The sequence below is a fragment of the Nelusetta ayraudi genome, unplaced genomic scaffold (genome assembly GCF_046127955.1).
Source record: "Nelusetta ayraudi isolate G7.1 ecotype Tasmania unplaced genomic scaffold, CSIRO-AGI_Nayr_v1 ptg000004l, whole genome shotgun sequence".
Taxonomy (NCBI): Eukaryota; Metazoa; Chordata; class Actinopteri; order Tetraodontiformes; family Monacanthidae; genus Nelusetta; species Nelusetta ayraudi.
The window spans coordinates 14,062,554-14,084,825 of record NW_027466054.1 but is presented as its reverse complement, the minus strand read 5'-3'; the positions used below and the strand labels follow the sequence as shown (position 1 = coordinate 14,084,825).

General features: G+C 45.8%; 2 protein-coding genes across 2 annotated transcripts; both read right to left on the bottom strand.

Moving 5' to 3' along the window:
* Positions 1-1,918: 1,918 nt before the first annotated feature.
* LOC142895632 (N-acetylaspartate synthetase-like) lies at positions 1,919-6,925 on the bottom strand. Its single transcript, XM_076036849.1, has 3 exons — positions 6,595-6,925; positions 5,734-5,898; positions 1,919-4,675 (listed from the first exon to the last, which is right to left on the bottom strand). The coding sequence occupies exons 1-3, from the start codon at positions 6,812-6,814 to the stop codon at positions 4,290-4,292; spliced, it is 771 nt and encodes a 256-aa protein (XP_075892964.1). The 5' UTR covers positions 6,815-6,925; the 3' UTR covers positions 1,919-4,289.
* An 11,188-nt stretch (positions 6,926-18,113) lies between these two features.
* Positions 18,114-21,628, bottom strand: rtn4rl2a (reticulon 4 receptor-like 2 a). The gene is given in 5 exon segments (XM_076036823.1): positions 18,114-20,038; positions 20,153-20,386; positions 20,484-20,710; positions 21,315-21,390; positions 21,392-21,628. Coding segments are annotated over 5 exon segments (1,500 nt in total). The 5' UTR covers positions 21,500-21,628; the 3' UTR covers positions 18,114-19,183.
* Between the last annotated feature and the right edge of the window lie 644 nt (positions 21,629-22,272).

Sequence of the window (22,272 nt, the reverse complement as noted above, 5' to 3'; positions counted from 1 at the left end):
AAAAAAATGAGGAACAACAGATTTCGCAAAGACACAAACATGCTGATCTTTCAGTTTCCACATCAGCATACCAAATCTAAGAGGGCCGCTGACAAAAGTGCTTGTTCCAGCGTGTTTTATGTGAGCTTCACATACTCACTTTTTTAACCTCATTGTAACTTTGCTAATCTGATCTGTAAACCTTAGTTACATAACGTTATAGTGGAGCCACCATGATGTATTTTATTTTTTATAGTTGCGTTCAAGCCAATCAGGATGTGCTTTTAAAAAAACAAAGGGCATAATTTCCTCAATTCTGGGACGAACAGTTGAAGTTGTGCACTTTGTTAATACTCTGCATGCACTGGTTTAATTATCAAACCTGGGCCTTTCTCTGTGGACTGTGCACCTTCTCTCTGAGTCAGCGCAGGTTCTCTCTATCTGTACAGCACATTCCTTGCCCGGTCTAAACTCAGACAGTTTAGGCTCATTCTCGAATGTACTGGAGTTCAATGTGAATGCTGCTGGTTGTTTTGTCTCTCCGTGTTGGTCCTCCGAGGAACAGGTGACGTGTCCAAAGTGTAACACTCCTTCCTGCTGACACAGCCTGGATAACCGCTAGAACTCTCTCCACACTGAGGGCAGGAAGTAGTGATAGAAAGTAGATGATGGATGGATGGATGGATGGATGGATGAAATGTCGAGAACTGTATGTAAACTACTGATTAGAACCTGACTTCATGAAACGGCATGGGTTTTTTTGGGGTTTTTTTTGGTTGTTTTTTTAAGGCAGGGCAAGTTGCCCTCTGTTCCTCTGACAGAGCCAAGATGTTACTCAGAAGATAAATGTGCTATCTTTGTTCAAGTTTACAGTTGAGGCACTGATGTCGTAGAATGTTGATTTGGCCAAAGATAGAAGCGCTAATCTTCAGTGCAGGTCAAGGACGTGCTTGAAGGGTTTGCAACATCTTGACTTTGCTACAATGAGAAAAAAGAACAATCATATAAATAGAAAGACATAACATTCATGTTGTATGTTGAATTACATATAGCAGGCTACATGATACTCACGTTCACACCCTCACACTTTGGCTATTCTCTATTTGAAGTCATATTGCCTCCATATTGTAACTCGCATCAGCTCGCTGTATCGGTTTATTATTAAGGTAACCTGAAAGAGCCCCTTGTCTGCACCATCAGCCAGTTTATTCAAAAGGGTTCTGCTTTGGCCAGAGATATAACCAATGGGCAAAACGTATGTATGCAAAAGGTTATCTGACTAAAAGCTTTGCCTGTGGTGAGAGAACGACTCCACGACACTCAATGTCCAAGTTTTCCCTACAATTTGCAACTAGGAGGGCAAAATGTCAGAAACACTGGGTTTACATTTATAAAGAGTAAAAACAACAAAACACAGAGAGGTTTTTCTCTTTTTTATTTTGTGACGCTTTAATAATGCCTTAATTATCCCTTAATCTTAACACATCTTGATACAGGTGAGGGAAACTATTTTAGTTTATGAAAAAGTAAGATTCTAGTAAAAAAATCTCATGTGTTATGTATACTATATAATCTTTCAAGTCATAATTTTTTTCCTTCGATAATAAAGCTTCAAATCAATCTTCAGCTTTATTGTGTCCCTGTTGGGCCTGGTTGTGCAGCAAGTAGAACACACACAGACATGCTTTTCGCCAGCCGCTGATGTGACTTCTTCCATGTATATGGTCCAGTGACAAAGGGCCAAGGGTGGAAGTCTTTGCAGCACACGCACCCTTATTATTTCCCCCACATGTCACATGGTAGGGTCACGTGCGCTCACTCCGGGCTTCAGGCAGAGCTGGATGTGGTTTTCACAGAAGCGTCCTGGAAGTTTTGGTGTTTCAATGACGCAATCCTTTGTTGTTGTTGTTATTGTTGTTTTTCTTAAAATAAAACATGCCCCGTTTTACAATGACTTTATTTCACAGCTTCATGAATTACATATTCCATTCACACAAGCACTTCAACATAATATTTGCAATTATCTGTCGACAGTCAACAAACAAAAAATCTCTTATAGTGCAAATTCAAAATACCGCAGATCTGTGTTCAAGTTTGTGAATTGAGTGCTTGTTGAGTGAGAAACAAGTGCAATGCTTTTTTGTTGTTGTTTTTTGGGGGGCTCGTGCAGTCATACCTCCCAACCTTCTTGGTCATAACAGGTATGCAGCAGCATTGTGTCATCAACAAGGGAAAGTGATGACACAGAATGTTGTGTTTGTGTTGCCCTTGTGTTCGGCTCTGGCTTCAGGATCGTGACATTTCTATCAGTGACTGCCCATGAGTCACTTATCAATGCTAATGATAGCACGTAGCCTGCTAAAATGGCAGCGTACACAAAACTGAGATGTTGCACTATATTTGTGTTACATCCTGGTTTCTCAGTGAGGGCTACACCAGAGGCCTCGGAGGGTGTGCAGGGAACCGGTTTGCTATGGTGAACATACTGCAGACTCCAGAATCTTGCAGTAGAATGATATTACATATTGCTCATCACCCCGTAATTTAATTTTATGTCCCATCCTACCTAGATGTTACCACACACACTTGAAATTGATTAACTTCACCCCTGGATCAACCAAGCAAATGCTATGAAATACATAGAAAATATTCAATGTTAAGCTATGTTCACACCAAAGAAAAGTTTCTAAAATGTTGAGATGATCATTTACACCCACACAACGTCAGACTGATAGATTGAAAAAATAGAATTCCTATTAAAGATATAATCCTACAATTGTCAAAATTCCGGCAAGGTCAACAAAAACCCCTTGAGGAAAACAAGGCTTGTGTACTTGACATTTTGTTGTTGTTGTTGTTTTCATCATTTTAATTCTCCCTCTTTGTTTAAAAAAGTGAATAAAAAGTAATACATTCAAAGCAACACATACAAAAAAAAATCTACTCTGATTTGGCCTTGATTGGACATTGTGGTGAATTCTTCTGGTGGCTTTGCGTGATGTAGATGTTGAAGGAGTCTTCACTGACACAGACTTAGTTGTATAAAAACTGGTTTATTTGCAAAGAAGTTAGAAGTCAGACAGGCACCTAGAAAGCCTGGGGATGTCTCTGGGCCAGATGGGAGCAACTCCAACGATCCTTTGTTCACATCACCTCTTATACTCCCCAGCAACCAGGGGGGAAGATGCTGGGAGTGGAGGAGAATGTATGCATTCCATAGTTGCATCCCCCAATGGCCTTCTGGTTTTAATTTGATGGACGTTGGCAACAACAAGACTATATATGTAAACTGACGCCCTTAGGGAAGGAGTGCAGCAGCGGGTTCACTGCTGAGTTCACATCAGGCCATATACATTAGCTCAAATGCTTTCATATACATAAGTTCAGATACTACAACATCAAAACTGACTAATGTCTAACTATTTAGTCAACAGCCGGTCAGTGCTGATCGGCTATTCCAAAACCACCTGAGTATTTTTATTTTCCATAAAGCTTCAACTTGTGCAAACAAAACAAAAAAAAAATCTAATTTCCTATCTTCATCATGTCATGTTTCTGATCCAAGTCCTATCGTGCAACTGTTGCATTTTTATCAATATCTACACACAAAAGAGTAACTGCGCTATCGTTGTTGGTAAAGAGGATCTGCACACTTGGATCAATGCGAGCACCTTTTAATAACCCAGTCAAGGAACCCTCATCAGTCAAACAATCAGCACATAATCAAAATCAACAATGATCTTCTGAGATTCATCGAGGCAATCAGGAACACAGGTGCTGCACCAGTAGTGCTCAGATGTCTGTGATGGTTCTCAGTTGTCCAGGTCATCCAGTTTCCCTAACTTAACCTTCGAGACTATATATGCTCAGTGGGTAAATGTAGGCTAATGATCCAAGTGTGCCGAAACTCTGTCTGCATATAACACTGGTTTCCTGCTACCTTTGCAAGTATTGCTAGTGGATAATGTAGTGATCTGTCCCTGGTATCATGCAGCATTTATAGCTGACTTTTGCCATGGTCACAGCAATAGGCATTGTTAAAAAAAAATAACATTTAAAAAAAATCTTTGGAAGAAAAGTACAAACAAGTAACGTACAACAAGTAACAAAGTACCAACAGTACTGCTTAGCACTTGTGTGAATTAGAGCTAATCTGATGCCGATGCACACGCATCGACTATTGAAGCATTATAGCTGAAGGGCACTTCTCCATGCTAGGGGGTCGATTCTCATTCTATTTGAGGAACAGGTTTGCTAATTCGTACAAAGAATCTCAGAACTTCTGCCTGTTGCCCCACGGACATTGGCAGTTATTGGTCTGTAATGTCGTCATTTTGCAAATTGAGGACGTAGTGATGATGCGAAACCCTGTAGAAAAACCTCTCTAGTAGGGATAATCTGAAACCAGGTGTGACGTACCCATTTGTGACCCCAACGCAGCGGAAGCCCAGCTTTTGGTAAAGCTTGTGGGCAGCTGGAGTGTAGGCTGTGGTTCCGAGCACCACATAGGAGCATTTGTTTGCGACCGCAAACTCCAGAAGCTTTTGGCCTAGCGCAACGCCGATTCCCCGCTGCCGATAGTCCTGGTCAACGGCCATCCGCCGCAGTATAACCACGCCGTCTGACTTCTGCTCTTTCACGGCCGCTACGGTTCCCACCACTTTGTCCTCCACAACTGCCACCCAGAAACAAAAACCTTGGGAGGGGGGAAGGTGTGATTAATGGTGGACACACAGGAACAGAACATTTTTAAAACATCAGTGGACTTTGCAGTCCTTTACAGAGTTATCAGGATACATTTCTTGGCATAACGTGGAATAGAAACTACGTAAGTGTACTTTAGTTTGATGAAGTCAATAAAATAACTAACTGCCTCTTCTTAATAATGGCCTCTTTGCATTTAGATAAAGGGCAGAACCAACTGTATAAAAGCCCATGTTGCACCAACATGAATCTGCGCTGCAACTAGAACTTGGATGTACTCAGGAATTGTGATTCGACCTTGAAATCATTGAAATTAAAGGATGTGATACCGAAATCAAAAAGCATGCATACAATGTAGCACTGTTTGGGGTATTCTTTCTTCTGATTGCTTCCTCAATTTTACAAAATTGGCCTTTAAAACGTTCTCAAGTGCACGTTCCAAATAAATTTATTTGTGGTGGTTTTGGCTTGTATGTCAGTCAAAGCCTTTGTAAGATATTCTGCTGGTCTCCTTGTGCTGCAGGAATTTTATTTTGCATTCCTGGTCTGGCCAAACAAAAAAACAAAACGTTTTTTGGGGTGTACTTAAATGTCTGCAAACACATCTCAGGAACTGGTTTGTAGTCAACAATTTTGCTTTTCACGTCAGTGCACATGCGGAAGAAATTAATGGACATCGATGAGAAAGCGGCAAGTTCAGGTGTTCAGAAAAGTCTTAAGTTTTAGGGGAAAGACTCATAGAAACTGACATTTTTGAACTCAGTCTCTCTTTGATGTGCACTTTGTATTTGTACCCTAAGAGGCGGGAAATACACAGCTAACTCCCTCTCTGAATTCTCTGATTCCCTGTCTGTGGCACAGCAACACATAAATACATTAGGCTTCCTCATGCCACAACGTACTGTTCAAAATTGGTGAGGCCCACAACTTTATTGACTTTTTCACATCCAGTTAGGTCTTGGCAAAATTGTTTGGAACCTATTCTTCAGACAAAATGAACCATTATCAACTGGCAGCTTCAAATCACCTGCTTAGCACGTGTGTGTTTACCTGGCTGCTTCGTGTAAAACTGTTGGATGTTTCCCATGTCCTTGCTCAAGGCACACTTGAGGTACCTCTGGGTCAGATGGGTGCTGAAGATGTAACGGCCGCACAGCACGACGGCAGGGGCGAGCACTATCACCCACCAGCACGCAGTGGCAAGATAAACTGCAACTGCCGGACAAGAAAAGGGAGGAGGTGGGTTCGTGTCAAAGACAGTCAGTCAAGTTGTGGCACAAAATGCTCAATGGCTGCTCTTCGGCAAAGGTCCCAAGGCTTTTCCTCAGCGCAAAAACAAACGCAACAACAAACAAAACGTCAAGATATAGTTGATGTAGATGAGTGTTTCCAGCGCGGTCTACTTTACATCGGTCGGTATTATGACGGTATTTGTTTTCCTACAGGAAACTATGATGTTTTACTAGCTTTACTGGTCTGTGTAGTCAGTGGGGCCAAATTAACAGCTTTTTAAGAAAAAAAAAGTCTGCAACTGTTGCTATGGGCTGCATAACTGCAGAAATTACACACACAAATGACGTACACACGCACAAAGCGGACTGAGAGCGATTCACTGTTTTGCTGGCACAGACGGGCCAACTTGTGTCCATGCAGATTGCCTTTTTCGTCAAATTCCACATTTCTCAAGCCACACAATGAAAGGCTTCAACATGTTGTATGTATTGCGACATCCAAAAGGGAACTTAAGGTAACGGGTCTTGCTGAAAAATAAGTCAATTGGAACCATTAGAGCAGGGGGGCAGCCGGAGACAAATTGAAATGCAATGAGAAGCTTCATTGAGGAAAAAAAAATTGAGATAAGTCTTAAAAGACAAAAACATTGTCTGCATCTATATTTGGGTGCAACCTCACCAGTAACTGCAGAGTAGAGCAGGAGACTCTCTGGATGATGTCTCAGGGCTCTGAAGGCCGTGTCCGGTATCATCTCCATTAGTCCATCACAGAATATTGACAGCACCTGTGCGTTATCCGCCGGCTTGTATTCACGAACGAACACGGCCCGGTGTTTGCTCTGATCCTGAGGTTCTTTTTCATGTTCCCCGGTGTCTCTTTTTAACGCTCTCGTCTCCATGTACGAGCGTTCTTCGGTTGCTGTTGGTGTTGCCCTGCAGACAAGTCAAGTAGGGATGAGCTCTTCTTGAGAGGGATGCTCGGTGTTAAAGGCACCCAACCCCGGCCTGACCTCTGATGGCCAACTGGTGCTACAACACCCACCACTTTTCCCTCCAGCGCTGCCTCCCACTACTAGCAAGGCTCAGTGCAATATCATAATCAAAGTGATCATTGCCTTTGTAACTTTGTAGTTATTTGTTTTAAACGCCCGCGCGCGCACACACACACACACACACACACACACACACACACACACACACACACACACACACACACACACACACACACACGTATATGAATGTAACAGAGAAAGAGCAGCTTCACAACCACATACAGTATCTTCCGCTCAGGATGTGTATCTGCTCTGGGTTCATAACTTCACTACCCTAGAATATACTTTCATTATTTTACTCAAACTTTTACTCTGGCCTTCACCCAGCCTTTAAAGCATTTTCAAGACTGCGGTCCGAGACACTGGGGTTGTTTACCGTTTCCATAACTCATTGGAACTTTTTGGTCGGACGGACTTGATGGCTGATGACGCGCGAAGGGCGACAGCTGGGCTGACGCGTTACCGCGGAAATTCTCAACCGTGAGACACTTTCGCCGAAATAAACATCGCAACACACAATAAAATCAAACCTATTCAAATTAAATCAAATCAAACGAACTTGCTCTTTAAAAAGGTGGTCAAATCCCCTGCGACAATCCGGACGACTCGATTCACCTGGGTGTGACACCCCGCGGTGCGTCACCTGTTGCTGCTGCGGTTTGTTTGGAGAAAGCTTTACCCCTGTTTTACCCCTGTTTTACACCAGAAGCGTCAGCAGAGCGTCCGCGTCGACGCAGTGAAACGCGGCCACTAAAGTCAATGAGCAGGTTCACACCAGGCGCAGAGCGTCCGCGTCCCAGAAGCGTCCCAGAAGCAGTAAAACGCGAGCCGCTGGAAAATAACGGCAGAATTTATTCTTTGACGCTTGACGCGTCCCTCCTGCGTCAATCGTAGCAGGTGGGATCGTTCAGACAGGAAGTCAATGGTGTAAAAACACGGTGGATCCGGTTGATTTTCATCATAACACACAATGTGCTGGATTTTGTATTTATATGTGCTCTACTTTACTGTGAAACATCAACGTGACGCATCGGCTTCAACGCTGTTCAGGTCGGCCGTCAAACAAAAACAGATTTCACTTTGAATCTCAAACTATGATGAACAAAACGCATCTATACTTTAAATACCTGCATTTTGCATGATGCCAGCAGTTCGCGTTATTATTATTTTTTTTCTTTTTTACACACATCGATACTTCCAGACACTGTCCCAACAGTGTCTGGCAGTATCGATGTTTTGTTTCATTGTTGTTTTCTTTAAAAACACGCGAAAACTACCTGGGTTGTCGCGCGATCTTGCAATCCTCGCGTGAACCGATCGAGCCGCTCTGCTCGTAAAACGCGTCCTGTGTGGGAGGCTGCTGGAGCGTGAGCAGAGCGGTTAAGTCTCTCCCTCTCAGGGCATCTGAAGTCAAGAGTGTTCAGGGATCCTCCCTCTCAGTCGCACTGCAGAGTAGGAAAACGATACGAGGAGGAAGAGTGATCGATCGGAGTCTGGGGTGCGCAGATGTGGACGACGTCCGGAAGAAGAAGAAGAGAAGAAAAAAACAGTCTCTGTTACCGATCCGAGCGATCTGACTTGATGCTCGAAAGCGTCATGTCTGTCAGTCACAGCTCCGCTGTTCGGATAATGTTTTAGAATCACTGATAAAAACTGATCATTCTCCGTGACTTGTCACAGAACAACCTCTCAAATTCTTTCCTTTCTTGAATTATGAAGCCAATTATATCTGATGTAACTAGAAGGGGGGGGGGGGGATTAGTGTTGCGATTCAATGTATCCTTCTAAGTCTATATACCTGTTTGGATGGATGGATGGACGGAGTCTTACAGCCGCAACTCCTACTCTTCACGCGACCCCTCGAATAGATCATTGACTTTGGTTAAAAAGTCTGATGTCTGACGTCATTTCAAGAGTGGATCTCAGAGGACGTTCGAGATCGGTCGAGGTGCCGTTCCAGCTGGCGCTGTTCTTAGCGCGTCCGTTTCAAGCAACTGGAAAATAGAGACATCTAGTGGTCGCTTTTGATATAACACCACATAAAACCAAATGGCAAATTGGAAATTGTCTGTGGAACAGATTTGTTTCCTCTCTTCTTCTTTCTTTCAGCGTTCCTTCGACATCCCCTTGTTATATCCACTTACACCTATATTGTTTATAGGCAAAGATTCACAATTGTAGTATTTTTTGAATGCATAAGCACAAGAATATTTCAATAAAAGTAATTCAATAACGTAATAGGTAATATTTTTTAGCAGATTGGCAACTTCTTCCAATTTATGGGAGTTTTTCTAAGCCTTACGGAGGGAAATAATAATTCTAGACGCTCAGGGGGTGAGCATGTCTGATCTTTCTTGAACACATGAACATCACCGTTAAATGAGTCCTGCTTCCCACAGATCCCACTCCTCATGTCCTAGTTTCCCTCTTTGCCTCGCTGATTAAAAAGAAGTCAACAGACAACATCACGACAGGCTTTAAACAAGCCAGCACATCGCTGCCCCCCCCCTTCCTCCCTGTCAGTCCTCGTGTCTAGAACTCACGTGCAGCCCCTCCACTTGGTTTTATCCTTTTTTGTAATCCTGTTAGAACTGAATAAAATAAAAAAAAACACACATGCGCGCGCGCACACACACACACACACACACACACATACATTCATCCAAATATCTGCCCACCTCTTGGTCTCACTCTGTCTACTCTCTGTTGTGGCCCATATGTCACACCTCGCTCACCCGTCATCGCCTGCACTCTCTGTTCCTGGCGACTGGCTTTGTCACTGTGGCGTCAGCACTCATTCATGATCATATTTTAATTAGGCCGCCACTTTTATCACGTTTTTTTAATTATCATTTTCTATTCAGGTAGGAATGTATAAATGGCTCATGGTGCTCAGGTACAGCAAACAATCTACGATTTGATGTTACATTAACATGTCACATCAGATTTGGAATGGGATTCTAGAGCGACTCTGATCATGCATAGAATGTCACTGTATATTCAGAAGCACTTTCTTATACTTGTCTTGCCAATTTCAAAAATTTGCCTTTCAAAAAAGCAAATGTTTTTTTTGGTTGTTGTTTTTTAATCTTGTTTTCCCTGATTTTAGTTTCTGACTAAAGAAAAAAAGAAAAAATCTTTCTCTACCTTGGGGATATCACCCTCACCTGGTTGGGATATTGACACTGTCCCAGGAGAGGCAATAGTCTCACATATTCTGGAAAGCGTACCATGCATAAGAAGTGAAGGATGAACTTTTGTCACTTTAGGACAGAGACAGGATGATATTGGGGAAGTTAATATTGAAAATATGGGGCCTCCACAACACCCACCAGTATGCAGTATGTTTTGTACCAGTGCGTATTACTTTCTGCTCTTTGGGGCTGCTCACTGAGAGAAGCAGCAGGGAGACGTTGATCAGAGGCGTGGCGTTGGAGCAGTGATGGATCAGGACGCTGAGATCACCAAAGCCCACTCAGTACGAACAGCCGGGAAGTCTCGGGGTTTTGACTCAGTGCCGTTCTCACTGCCACATAGTTCTAGAACAGTTGTTCCCACTTTTGTCCACGTATGTTCGTTCCTGTGCAGCCTTAGGGAAATCATAAAACTGTCTTCAGCCGAGTTCCTGTAACTGTTTGGATGTGTTTTGAGTGGGAGGGGTTTACTCACGCAGGCATTGGGCCAATGCTTTGGTTCTTTCTTCTTCTTGTTTTTTTGTTATTATTCTTCTGCATTTCTGTTTTTGCATTGTTTTTTCAAGTCTGTGTGTGTATGTCCTGTTTCAGAAGTGTGGGTTGCACCGTCAGGCTTGTGCATATAATTGATGTTGTGTTATTTTCATCATGTAGGACGGTTTTATGGGAGGCTGTGCACAGTCTGCAAGGCCCAAATTTTAATGCAGTGGGTTCCCTTTGAAAGTTCTGAGTCACCGGCTAAATAAAGTTAAAACTGAGTCATCAATCATGCCAAACCGTGAACGGGAGATAAACACATTTTGGGGGCAGATTCACCATGTACAGGCACTAAAAGTGTCGCCAAATTAGTCAAAGGCTTAACTGACATAATAGAAGAAGAGGAAACTCTGCTGGATGATACATCAAACAGTCTGACTGGAATCCACCCCACTGGATGATTAAAAGCCGAGAATATTCTTCCATTCCTGGCAACGACTGCAAGATGACATAATGAGTTGCTGACAGGAAAGTGACCTAATCCAGCATCGTGGCGCTGCGGCTGCGTTGTGAAACAGCCAGCATGTTGAGCCATTTAACGGCATCACTTGCAAAAAAAAAGTTACGCCAAGATTTCCACAAGCAACCAATAAGAGAGCGCCCTGATTTACACGCCGCAAAAAAAACAAAATCAAAAGTAGGCAATGGTTATTTCTTCACCTCAAACAAAGCTTACACCAGACTGCAACAGAAGCGTCAATCATGGAGCAGGTGTTAAAGACGCCTCACGCCCGCCACCAAGTCTCCACCAAAACATGTCAAAGTTAGGAGAAAAACCTGTCTGTATTAAAAAAAAAAATGCTTATGTGTCTTGGGAAAAACAAATAGCTAAATTAATACATTTTACCACTAAGTTGTAATATTGTTAAGAGTAATGCAAGTTTACCAACTATCATTTTATCTTTCAGCGTCTGTGGCAATAAGGGGACATAAGCGAGAACCTGAAAATGGAATTGACAGCAACTATCACAGGAGATCAACAGGTTTTTTGAGTTCTCCCAGTGTCTAATCTCACTCCTTCTCCTCATGACTTCACCCGCCCCAACATTTGTCTCAGTGTCGCTTTCTGCGCATCACAATTCAAAAGACGTCATCACTGTCAATTTTAGAATCCAACTGATCCCACCATGATGTCACATTTGGCAAGTTTGATCATGTCTGATCGTGCACTGATCCTTTTTCTGATCTCAACAGACCTTATGTGAGTCCTTGGACTCAACGTGACTCATTCTCCAGCAGCTCCTCTGCCTCTTCCCAGCAGTTCTAGTGTGTATCTTTTGTCACTCAGCCATTCGCCAACAGAGGCACAGTTGGTGTTTGTGTTCTCTTCTCCTTCAAAGCCTGCCACTGTTTGTCTCCTGGCTCTTTCAGCTAGTTGGTGTGATCCAGAAGCTACAGGTGAAACAGCGACCAAAACGGTGATGATTGCATAGTTCCCCGTTAATGTCCAAATGCATTCAGTGTTGCCACATCCAAGCTAACCCCTTTAGCAGCAAAAGCTCTCTCTTTCTGACGTCTTGCCATTTTCAGAGCAGCTTGCATCAGTCCCCATTTTGCCTGCACACCTTCTGCCTTCTTGACCGCATAAGGGAGGTGATGAACAAATGTACGGCAGTTTTTTTAAGACTGCTAGAAAACGCTGCCAATGGGAGCTCAGCAAGAAGGATGAGTGGGCAATCCACCTGCGGCGAACTGTCTGGAGTTCCTGTCACTAAATCTCAACTCTGGACTCGCCTAGATAGCATAAGTAGCATAGCATGTTCTGCACAATGGAGGGCAAAATAGCTGACGGCTAATTGAAGCAGGTGATTTTAACCACTTCCAGTCAGGCCTCATAGTCAGCCTGAGAAATGTTTGCACAGTCTTTGAAGTCCTCCTTTTTGTTCTTTGGATGCCTCTTGCTTCTATTCAGCCTTTCTTTATGTCCCTATTGTGTTTTGACATCCTCTTCATCTGTCTTCTTCTTTTTTGGTGTTTCTTTTTTAATTATTATTTCTTCGCAGCCTATCATTATTGTCCCTGCCGCTCCTCTGTCATCGCTCCTCAAAGATTAAACCAGACAGATGATGGCAGAATTCTTCTGAGGCATCGTCATTCAAGCGCCTCCATCTGTTGGCGTGCTTGCAATGTCAAAATGTCCCTGCACTTCTGACACTCCATATTTCTCAGAGGAACATTTCTCTCTGCGATGCAGTCGACTTCATAGCAAACAGACATTTTTCAAGGGGAGACGCTTATGGTTAATGATGTGTATACCCCTGCAACACTGAAATTAAGCCCTCACTTCCAATGCAGTCGCCGCCCGGTAAATATAATTGCAGCCAATCTATGACGTCATGTAGGTGTCGATCGGCTATAGTTTGTTCTCACGTTTTCTCGGCGAGTGTCTGCGACGTGATGGGGGATGTCTGTCTCCTGGGGGGCCTCTCGAGCGCTCCAAGGCTGTGCGTGCACGTGTGTACAGCTCAGCTTTCCAAATGTTCTCAGCGAGGAAGAGATCCAAGTGCATGACTCAAAGCAAACACAACACCTTCCCTGTTGCTATCTTTCTGTCTCACCCGCTTTCACACTCATTCACATTTTCTCATCTCCACCCGCTAATGCAACAAACCCTGTTTTGTTTTTTTTTTACCCCATGCTGGCGTCAGTGACTTCTTCACCTTCTTCTTGCCTTTTTGAGACACACACACAGTGACATCTGTGCTCAGTGCTTGTTGACTTTGGCACATGTATATCTTGCATAATTGGGAACGTGGAAAACCCAACACAAAAAGTGCAGCATGGATAATGTCATTGCATAGGACCTATTGGTGTGATCTTCTTTTCCAAACCTCGTGCTGGATGCAAATGACTCAGCTGGAGTTGAGAAGTACAATCTATACATTCCACCATCAGGAGCAAGTGAACATGGCATCAAAGGTCTTCCTGCAGCCAATGACTTCTGCCCTTTGAAATGAAAATCCTTAAGATCCCCACTAGCAGTGAAGACGGAACGCCAACGGTGCATCATTATTCTTATTACCAAACGGCAGAGGCAGTAGGATGGGATCATTTGAATAAAGGGGGGAGGGCAGAGCCAGAGACGAGGAAAAGAGCACATTCCCTGCTCCACTTGGTGGCCCGTGCACGTTCTCGGGACTGCAGGGAAACGTGCAAATTGCTTATGTCCCCGGGAAAGTGAGAAGCTGTTTGCATGTGCAGGGGTGGCTAGAGGGAGGGGGGACGGACGGAAGGAAGGAAGGAGAGAGAGAGAGAGAGAGAGAGAGAGAGAGAGAGAGAAAGAGAGAGAGAGAGGCAGGCAGGCAGAGAGGGAGGGAGGAGCAGGGATGGGGGAGGTAGCAGGTGAGGCAAAGTTGTGACCAAACGATGACGCACTTCACAAAGTTCAGCCTTCTCTCCTTCCCTCCCTTCCACCATCTCTCACTCCTCCCCCCTCCCTTCCAACCTCCCTCTCTCTCTCCTCCCTCCCTCTCACCCCCCACCCCTCCCCTTCTCTTCTCAGCTCTATGTCCGCTCTCAAGAATAAACAAGAAAAAGGCTTCGTTAATATTCATGCATTTGACATGCTGTCCCGCCTGTTTGAGTGATGTGGACGCCGTCCAATGGAAACCACTCACTAAAGGTGCGTCATGGATTTCTTTCCTGCCGCACAAACGCCACAAACGATATCTGGTGTTTCTTTTTTTTTTTACCCTTATATAGGCATGAGATGCGGTGAGCGAGCTGAGTGTGACAGAGTGCCATCTTTGTGTGTGTGCCTTCTGTGTGCAACAGCTTGTTTGATCCGGACAAATCCTGCAGCAGAATTACAGCTGGACAAAATGAAAGCTGTGCTTTTAATCAAGATCTGGTCCCTAATAGTCATAAATATATTCTGTCTCTGGCTTCTTTGAAAATACACATCTTTGTTTTTCCCACCTACTGTTTGTTTACCTGCGTAGCCCACTGGATGCAAGACTCAAAGGTCCCAAGGCGGCTTGAAGGCAGACAGGCTCATTATAAGACGCAGCAGTACTGCACAAAGAAACCATCCACTTAACAGGAGCTGATGAAGCCATTCATTATTATTTTTTTCAAAGAAAAACCTATTGCCATCCTTTCAGCTGAATGTTCAGCTGTTTTTTCGTTGTTGTTTCTTCAATCCAACAGAGAAATTTGTGAAAGTTTGTTGCTTTCAGTATGACTACGCTCTTCAGATACTTGTAAGTGAGAAATGACACCCACCACAGCGATGACTTCATCGCCCTGTGTGATCAGGCAGCAGATACAGGAGGTTATCTGTGGAGAAGAGGTTTGGATCTCTCAGTCTGCGTATTTGGATCAGACTTTTATTAAAAACTGCAGGTAATCATTTCAAAATCAGAGATTAAAGGCAATTTTTCTGACCAATAATCCTGATTTTGGTTCACAAACACATCACCAACATGGAGGCTACATGTATTTCAGAACACAAAGTGAGTCTTGTCCTTGTGTAATGCAACGATTACACCTGTTTTTACGAAATAAAAGCTGTTTTTCTGTAATTACAAGATGAGAAGGGAAGACGGTTGGAGAAAGAAAAAAAAACTGGGCTCCAACAGAATTCACATCTCTCTTCGTGTTTGGGGAAAGAAAAAAAAACTGGGCTCCAGCTGAATTCACATCTCTCTTCGTGTCTTTCAGTAAAAGGTACTGAGGGACCAAAACTGTTCCAAAGGGATGTAAAACACTGTTATTCAGCCTTTTTTTCCCTCCTGTTCCAGCATCTCTCTAGTCCTTGAATTCTAGCCTGAGGACACACAATGTCTGGAGAAAGTGTCTACGCGTATTCACAGACTCAGACTGTTGAAGCTGTTGAGTTCTCGGAGTAAAACCAGCTGTCGGTGGTGTCAGCGTTAGAATACATGTTGTAGTTTAGTTATAGTTGTCCATGCAAATCAGGGCAATCGATTAAATATGATGCTATGAGTGTCATATGTGTCTTTATGAAATTCATCTTAACAGCCTGAGCCTCGTGAGGCATCTTCTGAAGTCTCACTCACTCGTCTTGCCAGCCTCTGGCAGAAAGCACTTTCAGCCAGTGTCAGAATTTGCCTTCCAGTCCGCTTCCTTTCAGTCACGGCCAGCCTGGGAAGAGGATGCTGCCGGCTGCCGTGAAAATCCACCCATTGAAACGCGGTAGAAACACGAGGAAGCGGCTTCGACCCCAGGCGCTGCAGAGAAGGTCAGGAGGATGTTGAAGTCACAGCGGTTTTATGAGAATTTTGTGAAAATAAAGAGCAAAAAGCAGCGCTGGAGGCTTTTTCCTTGGTGGACGATGTTGTATATTGAACTGCAAAAGTGGTGCACTGTGTGCACAGTGTTTTCCCCCGAGTGACCGCTGGGGGTGAGAGTTCGTTGCTGCATGGGGTGCTGTGCAGGGTGTGCTATGTTTCCGTGCGTGCCAATAAAGTTCTGATTATTGCATGGCTATATCTGGACTGGGCTCCGATACATGTTCCTACGTAGAAAGTACCTCTGGTTGTTACCGTATGCAGCTGCACCTCGGGTAATACATGACAGACGACATGCTTTCTCTTCACATTTGACCTGCTAGTGCAAAGGTTGAGCTGAACACGGTGATGTACAGCTAATTTTGATGGTGAAATGTCTGATTGGTTGGCTTAAAGACTGTCAGTTTACCTGTTTACCTCTTATGTTTTGATATCCCTCTCAAAACACTTTATACCAGATGGATATGTTGGTTAAATATAAAAAAGTAAAATGTTCCAACAGGTGAGCCAGGTCAAAATACAACATAATAGGAACGATATTGACAAGTAATTTGGAAATGTGCCCAAAAAAAAAAAAAAAAAAAGGCGTTTTTAGTAACAGTTTTCTTTATTATTTTCTGAGCATATGGTAAGAGAAGGTGACATTTTTTTTTAATCAGTAAAACATTGCACTATATGTTTCCTGCTCACTGGTAGATAGTGTTAATGTTGCCACTTCCTACGTTGTGTTTTCATCTTCACGCTTCCTTCTAGGTGAATATTAGCACAGTTATACAACCTGGACAGCAGCCTGAAGGACTTACACAAGTGTGTGTGAGTTTGTGTGTGTGACTGTGTGTTTCTGCGTGTGTGTGTGTGTGTGTGTGCGCATGTGTGTGTGTATACGTGTGCATGCGTCCGTCCACGTGTGCATGTGGGCGTGTGTGTGCGTGTGTGGGCTCAGATTGCTTTGGGGCTCAACAAATCAAACAAGATATAGAATAAGTCACCCACACAAAGAAACACTTTGATGAAACAAGTGTCAATTTATTATTTTGGAACGCGGTGTCTTCCAACAGCCTTTTTTATTCGGTTACAATAAAAATCAAAGACAAAAAATACTGGCCCATCTGTCAGACAGGGCTTTTTCTTTCTTTGTCCAATACAAGACATGTAGGTACACGGATAAACACGACAGGGACACAGTGGGCGGGACAACCGGCACTTTGGTCATCTGACGGTGACCTCGGAGGAGCACCAGGGCTCAGCCTGACTTCCTCCTGTGGACTCACAGACGCAAAGCTCTTCAAGTGATTCTCCATCTAGAGCTCCATTGACAAAAAAACTGAGGTGTTTGTTTGTTTTTTCCCCCCTTGCAGACCAGCGAGAAGAAAAAACAAACAACGAGTTGAGGTTGTTTGTGTTTGAGCGGCTCTAACTGGCTCCGTGAGCAAATATGTGCGTACGCATGTCCCTCCGTGACATCACTTCCCACTCCTTCACTCCTACTCAAACATCTCACCCTGGTCTCCTCACGTCTCGCTCAGTGGATGCATTTCTTCGATCCATCTTCTACACACAAGGCCGGTGCATCAGCCTTTGTTTTTATCTCGTGATGTCAAAAGGACACTGTTTTATGTGAAAGACTGAAGGACAGGCGGAGCGCTGGATGTTTTGCGAGCTGCCTTCTTCCTCTGCCTCTGAGTGTCTTCATTTGGAAATGCTGTGCATCAACTGCTCCTGCATCTTTAGACTTCACCACTCCAGACTAGCGCTGTCAGTCAGCCAGCCAGTCAGTCAGTGCTGGTTTTGCCTCTCGCTCTCAGCAGTCACTCCCTCCCGTTGCTCTGTTAGCGTATTTACAAACCAGCCAATTTGCACCTCTCCCGTCCATCTGGCCCGGCCTGCCGTTGACTCAGTGGAGTGTCAAACCCTCTGACGTATTTGCCTTTTGCAGCTCTGCCAAGTCGCGAATCCATTCATCCTCATTCATTCACACACAAGCAAGCACGCACGCAGACGCGCAGATGCCCAGCACGGTTCTGAGCCGCCTCGGGCTCAGAACCGCGCCATCGTCTCCATGTGGTCGGTCCTTTAAAGTCCGTTTTGAGTCACCGTCTGAGTCACACAGCGGCAGCCTGTTACTTATTTTTTGTTCTTGTTTGTATTTGTAGTTCTGGCTTCTTCTTTTTTTTTTTGCTCACTTTGTTCCCCTGGTTTGCTCCCCACCCTCCATCCCCAGAAATGAAAGCAGGATTCAGGAGATAATGTGTTTCACATTTCATTTTTATATATCAAGAGCTTCATCTGCATCTCCAACAGAGACAATCTTTACACAATCATATGTCAATATGTCACAGAAAGACATCCAACAGCCCAAAGTCCCTGGCTTCCTGACAGGAAGCATCCCACTTTCTGGAGTTGTCGCAAACGACACAGTATTTATAGCGAGCGGTGGGTGGCACGGATGAAGTAAACAACAACCAAATGGGCGGATTCATTACTTTCCCCCCTCGACTCGCTGCTGCTGCTCATGTCAGCACGCTGTCTTATTGCTGTGCCCGCCCCCCAGCCTTCTGTCGCTCACCTTTTCGCCCTCTTCTCTGCACTTTATTTTTATCTCCTTCCCCCTCACAGCAAAGTTTGTGCGACGCGAGCCTGCCCTGCCTGCATTGAGATGAAAGGGATGGGTATCACCGAGAACGCTCACGAGAACACACAGACCTATTTACAGGACACTTTAAGTGGTTACGGCATTGTCATTACTGCGCACTGAATCTTTACAGTAATTTGTTTTGTTGTTTTCTTTTTAAACCGTCTGTAGCAGCCGGTATATTAAAATGTACCGTCTGCGCTATAGGCATTGTAGCCTTAAGCAGGAGTGAGAGCAACATTCTTACGACGACTATACATCGCACTGGTAGCTATGACAGACTTTCAGCCCTCTGTAGCCCTGATTGCAGGGAATCGTGACATCATGCAGACCAAGGCGAAAAAGGCCCTTTGTCTGTATTGTAACTGCAGAACCTCAGCTGAAAAAAAACAACTCTTAGCAGCCCTGAAAAGAGAGTTAAGCCCTGTGGGTGGTAGGTTCAGAATTGAACCGTGACCCACCCCCCCATCTCCCTTCGCTGTGCCTTGAGGATTGGCTCACAGCATAGCAGGCAAAGGGGGTTTAAAGAGTCTTAACAGGGGCCTCGCAGCCTATAAAACAGGCTGGGTTGGAGGGGATCGAGGGGAACCAAGAGTTTAATTCAGCCTTGTAGCAGGTGGAGAGTGAGGCTGAGTAGTGAGAGGGCTAGTAGTGAGAGGAGGGAGGATGGGGACCAGGAGGGGGAGGAGGAGTTGGCCGGCAGGTCAAACTCGGGCGGGCATTCGAGCTCGAAGCATCGCACGGTGATGCCCGAGTCCTCGTTGCCGTAGTTGGCCCAGTACTCTTCTGGGTCGAGTTTGGGCAGCGCCAGCTCGTCCTCCCCCAGCTCGTACTTGACCACCGAGGTGGTGGTGGAGGGGCCCTTCCCGTAGAGACCTGCCTTGACGGTCTCCGAGGCCTTCTCGAAGACGCCCTTGGAGGACGACTGGGGCTTGTTCTTGTGGAACCACCAGCGGGTTTTGGTGCTGAAGGTGGTGGTGGTGGAGCCGGCGATGGAGCCTGGATCGGGCAGGGGGCAGAGGGCGAAGTCCATCTCGCGGAGGAAGCGGAGGTCCTGGCCGCGGCGGGCGGCGGGCGAGGCGCAGATCACGTCGGACGAGGAGACGCGGGCCTCACGGAACCACTCCCACAGGCCGCGGGACTCGCAGCCGCAGGACCAGGGGTTGGCGTTGAGGCGGAGGAACTCAATGCCCTGCGTGTCCCTCAGGGTCTGGCTGGGCAGCTCGGCCAGCGTGTTGTTGAAGAGGAAGAGCATGGTGAGGCGGCCAAGGTCGCGGAAGGCCCGGCGGTTCACCTGCTTGATGCGGTTGTCGTGGAGGAGCAGCCGGTCGAGGTTGACCAGGCCGCGGAACACGTTTTCTGAGAGGGTGCGGATGCGGTTGCCGTGCAGGAAAAGCTGGCTCAGGTTGATGAGGTCGGAGAAGATGTCGTCCTGCAGGAAGTGAAGGTTATTCTCCTGCAGGCGGGAAGGAAAGCCAGAGATCAGGTTAGGAAAAATATATATATATAAAGAAACATTCAGTGACAATGCCAGCGTCTGTACAAATGGCTCTTTTATGCCGCCGCCTACCTGCAAATAGAGGAACTGCAGGCTGTAAAGCTTGTGGAAGATGTCGTGGGGCAGGGCAGACAGCCGGCAGCGGTGCATGTGGAGGCTCTGGAGCTTCTCGAGGCCGCGGAAGGCTCCCCCCTCCAGCCTGCGGAGGTTGGAGTTGTCTCCCAGGTCCAACTCCTCCAAGTCCCTCAGCTCACTGAAGGCCCCTGCCTCGATCCACGTGATGTTGTTGGAGAACAGCCACAGAACCTGGTGCGAGAAAATACACCGGTGCGTTTGAAAGGTGTGGCTGAGATCCGCAAAGTCTCGAAGTAACTACGAAGACCGGAGCGCACTGCCGCCTTACCTGAGTGCCGAAGCCAAACGAGCCAACTCTGAGCTCCGTGATGCGGTTGTTCTGGAGGAACACGCGCTGCGACTCGTAGGGCACTCCGACTGGCACGGCGGTGAAGTTCTGCGCCTGGCAGCTCACGGTCATTGGGGTCGGGTAGCACACGCACAGGTGCGGGCACGCCGACGCCGGGCTCGGCTTGCCGAGGACCAGCCACACCACCAGCCAGAGGGAGAGGCCACCTGGGGAGCGCGAGCACAGAGGAGCGGAGGGTGGTGAGTCGGAGCTGTCCGCGGTGCTGGAGCCAACGGCTGCATCGTCACGCCGGTAAGCAGCTGCCGTCCGTCCGTCACTACTAGCCGGCAAAATATGTCATCTGCTCACCTCACTACACGTCTACGCCTAGATTCTATCGGCCATTCTCCACATAAGCGCATTATTAACTGCTGCAGCAACAGAGCTTTACGCTTCGGCCCAGCTTTTTACGCATGACGCACAACATGGCCACGAGACCGCAGCGGCGGTTTTCAGAAGTTGACGATATGATTTTTACTAATCACATTTTCAAAGGGTTCATTTTCGCATTAAATTATGAATAGTTTCATTTTTGTTTTTGTTAGAAGCGACTTTTCATACTTTCATATCCACATGCCTATTTCTTAAAAATTAACTCCTTTAAGTACAGTCAAGCGTACAATGTACAATAGGAAACGAAACCAAAGATTTCTGTTTCAGTAAGGCAATCAAAGCGGCTGCTACTTTCTCACATTTCACCAAAGTCTGGCATAAGCGCCGTGGAAAGTACCGTAGTTTTCATCGCGACTAAGCAGAACAGAAAATACTTACTTTTGCAGTTGCGCACGATGGAGCATCGTCGGCTCCGAGACATCGAAGAGGTTTCCATCCTGAACCAAAGCTCAAAAGCGAGTTAGCCTGACCGGGCGAAGTAAAGCCTTGCTATCTCCGCTGATGCCCTGGTTCCCGAGTCGGAGCGACTGAGAGTGTGCCTTCTGACGGCCACCACTGGCCATATATACCCGAGGATCCCACTGATGCCTACGGCAGTGGGCGCCGTGGAATCTCCTACGTCACCGATCCCGGGTCATGAATGAGTGAGGGCGGCGAGCAAACGGGGAGGGGAGGGGCCGACCGTTGGGGATTCTCTTGGAGAGGCTGGCTACGCGCGTAAAGAGTGGCTGAAGACGTGCGCGCGGAGAGGCGGAGACTCGCTCGACGCACGCAGGAACAAAGAGGAGGGAGGATGGAAGTTAAAAAAAAAAAAAAAAAAAAAAAAGATCAGTGAAGGGAGGGGCGGAGAGCCAGGCATGGTTCCCAGTAATAATGACTGGGCTCCGTGGAAGAGCGGAGGAGAGTTGCGCGCGCCCCGTTTCCTGGCTCCCTCACTCAGAGACTGTTATGGTGATGCTTCCGGCGCATCCCAGGCGTAGCCATACAGAGAGGGGGGGGGGGGGGGGGGAATGAAATAATGAAAAGAAAAAAAAGACAGGGAGGTTGATTCTTCGGAAAGGAAGGGTGCCCCCGAATTATGAATCAGCTAAGGAACAATTCTGTGCCAGGAGAGAGTCGTTCAAAACAGCCGTTTTTCATTTGTTTGAGGAGGTTAGCTGTGGTTAGCTGCACCATGGAGCTTGGCCTTCTGTCTTAGCTCCTGATTCCACTGATGATGCAGACATTTACAGGACCAAACTGACAGAAGATGGGTTTCACTTAAGGGTTAAAATTCCCATTTTGAAGCAGAAATCAACTTTAAAACCGATGTTGAAATTTTATTTTATGGGTGGCT

Bases quoted from the DNA above. Each gene is read 5' to 3' on its own strand.
- LOC142895632 (XM_076036849.1), bottom strand. From the start codon at position 6,814: ATGGAGACGAGAGCGTTAAAAAGAGACACCGGGGAACATGAAAAAGAA. The intron at 5,899-6,594 runs GTGAGGTTGCAC...CTTGTCCGGCAG, and splicing joins GCTCTACTCTGCAGTTACTG to TTGCAGTTTATCTTGCCACT. The intron at 4,676-5,733 runs GTAAACACACAC...CCCCCTCCCAAG, and splicing joins GTTTTACACGAAGCAGCCAG to GTTTTTGTTTCTGGGTGGCA.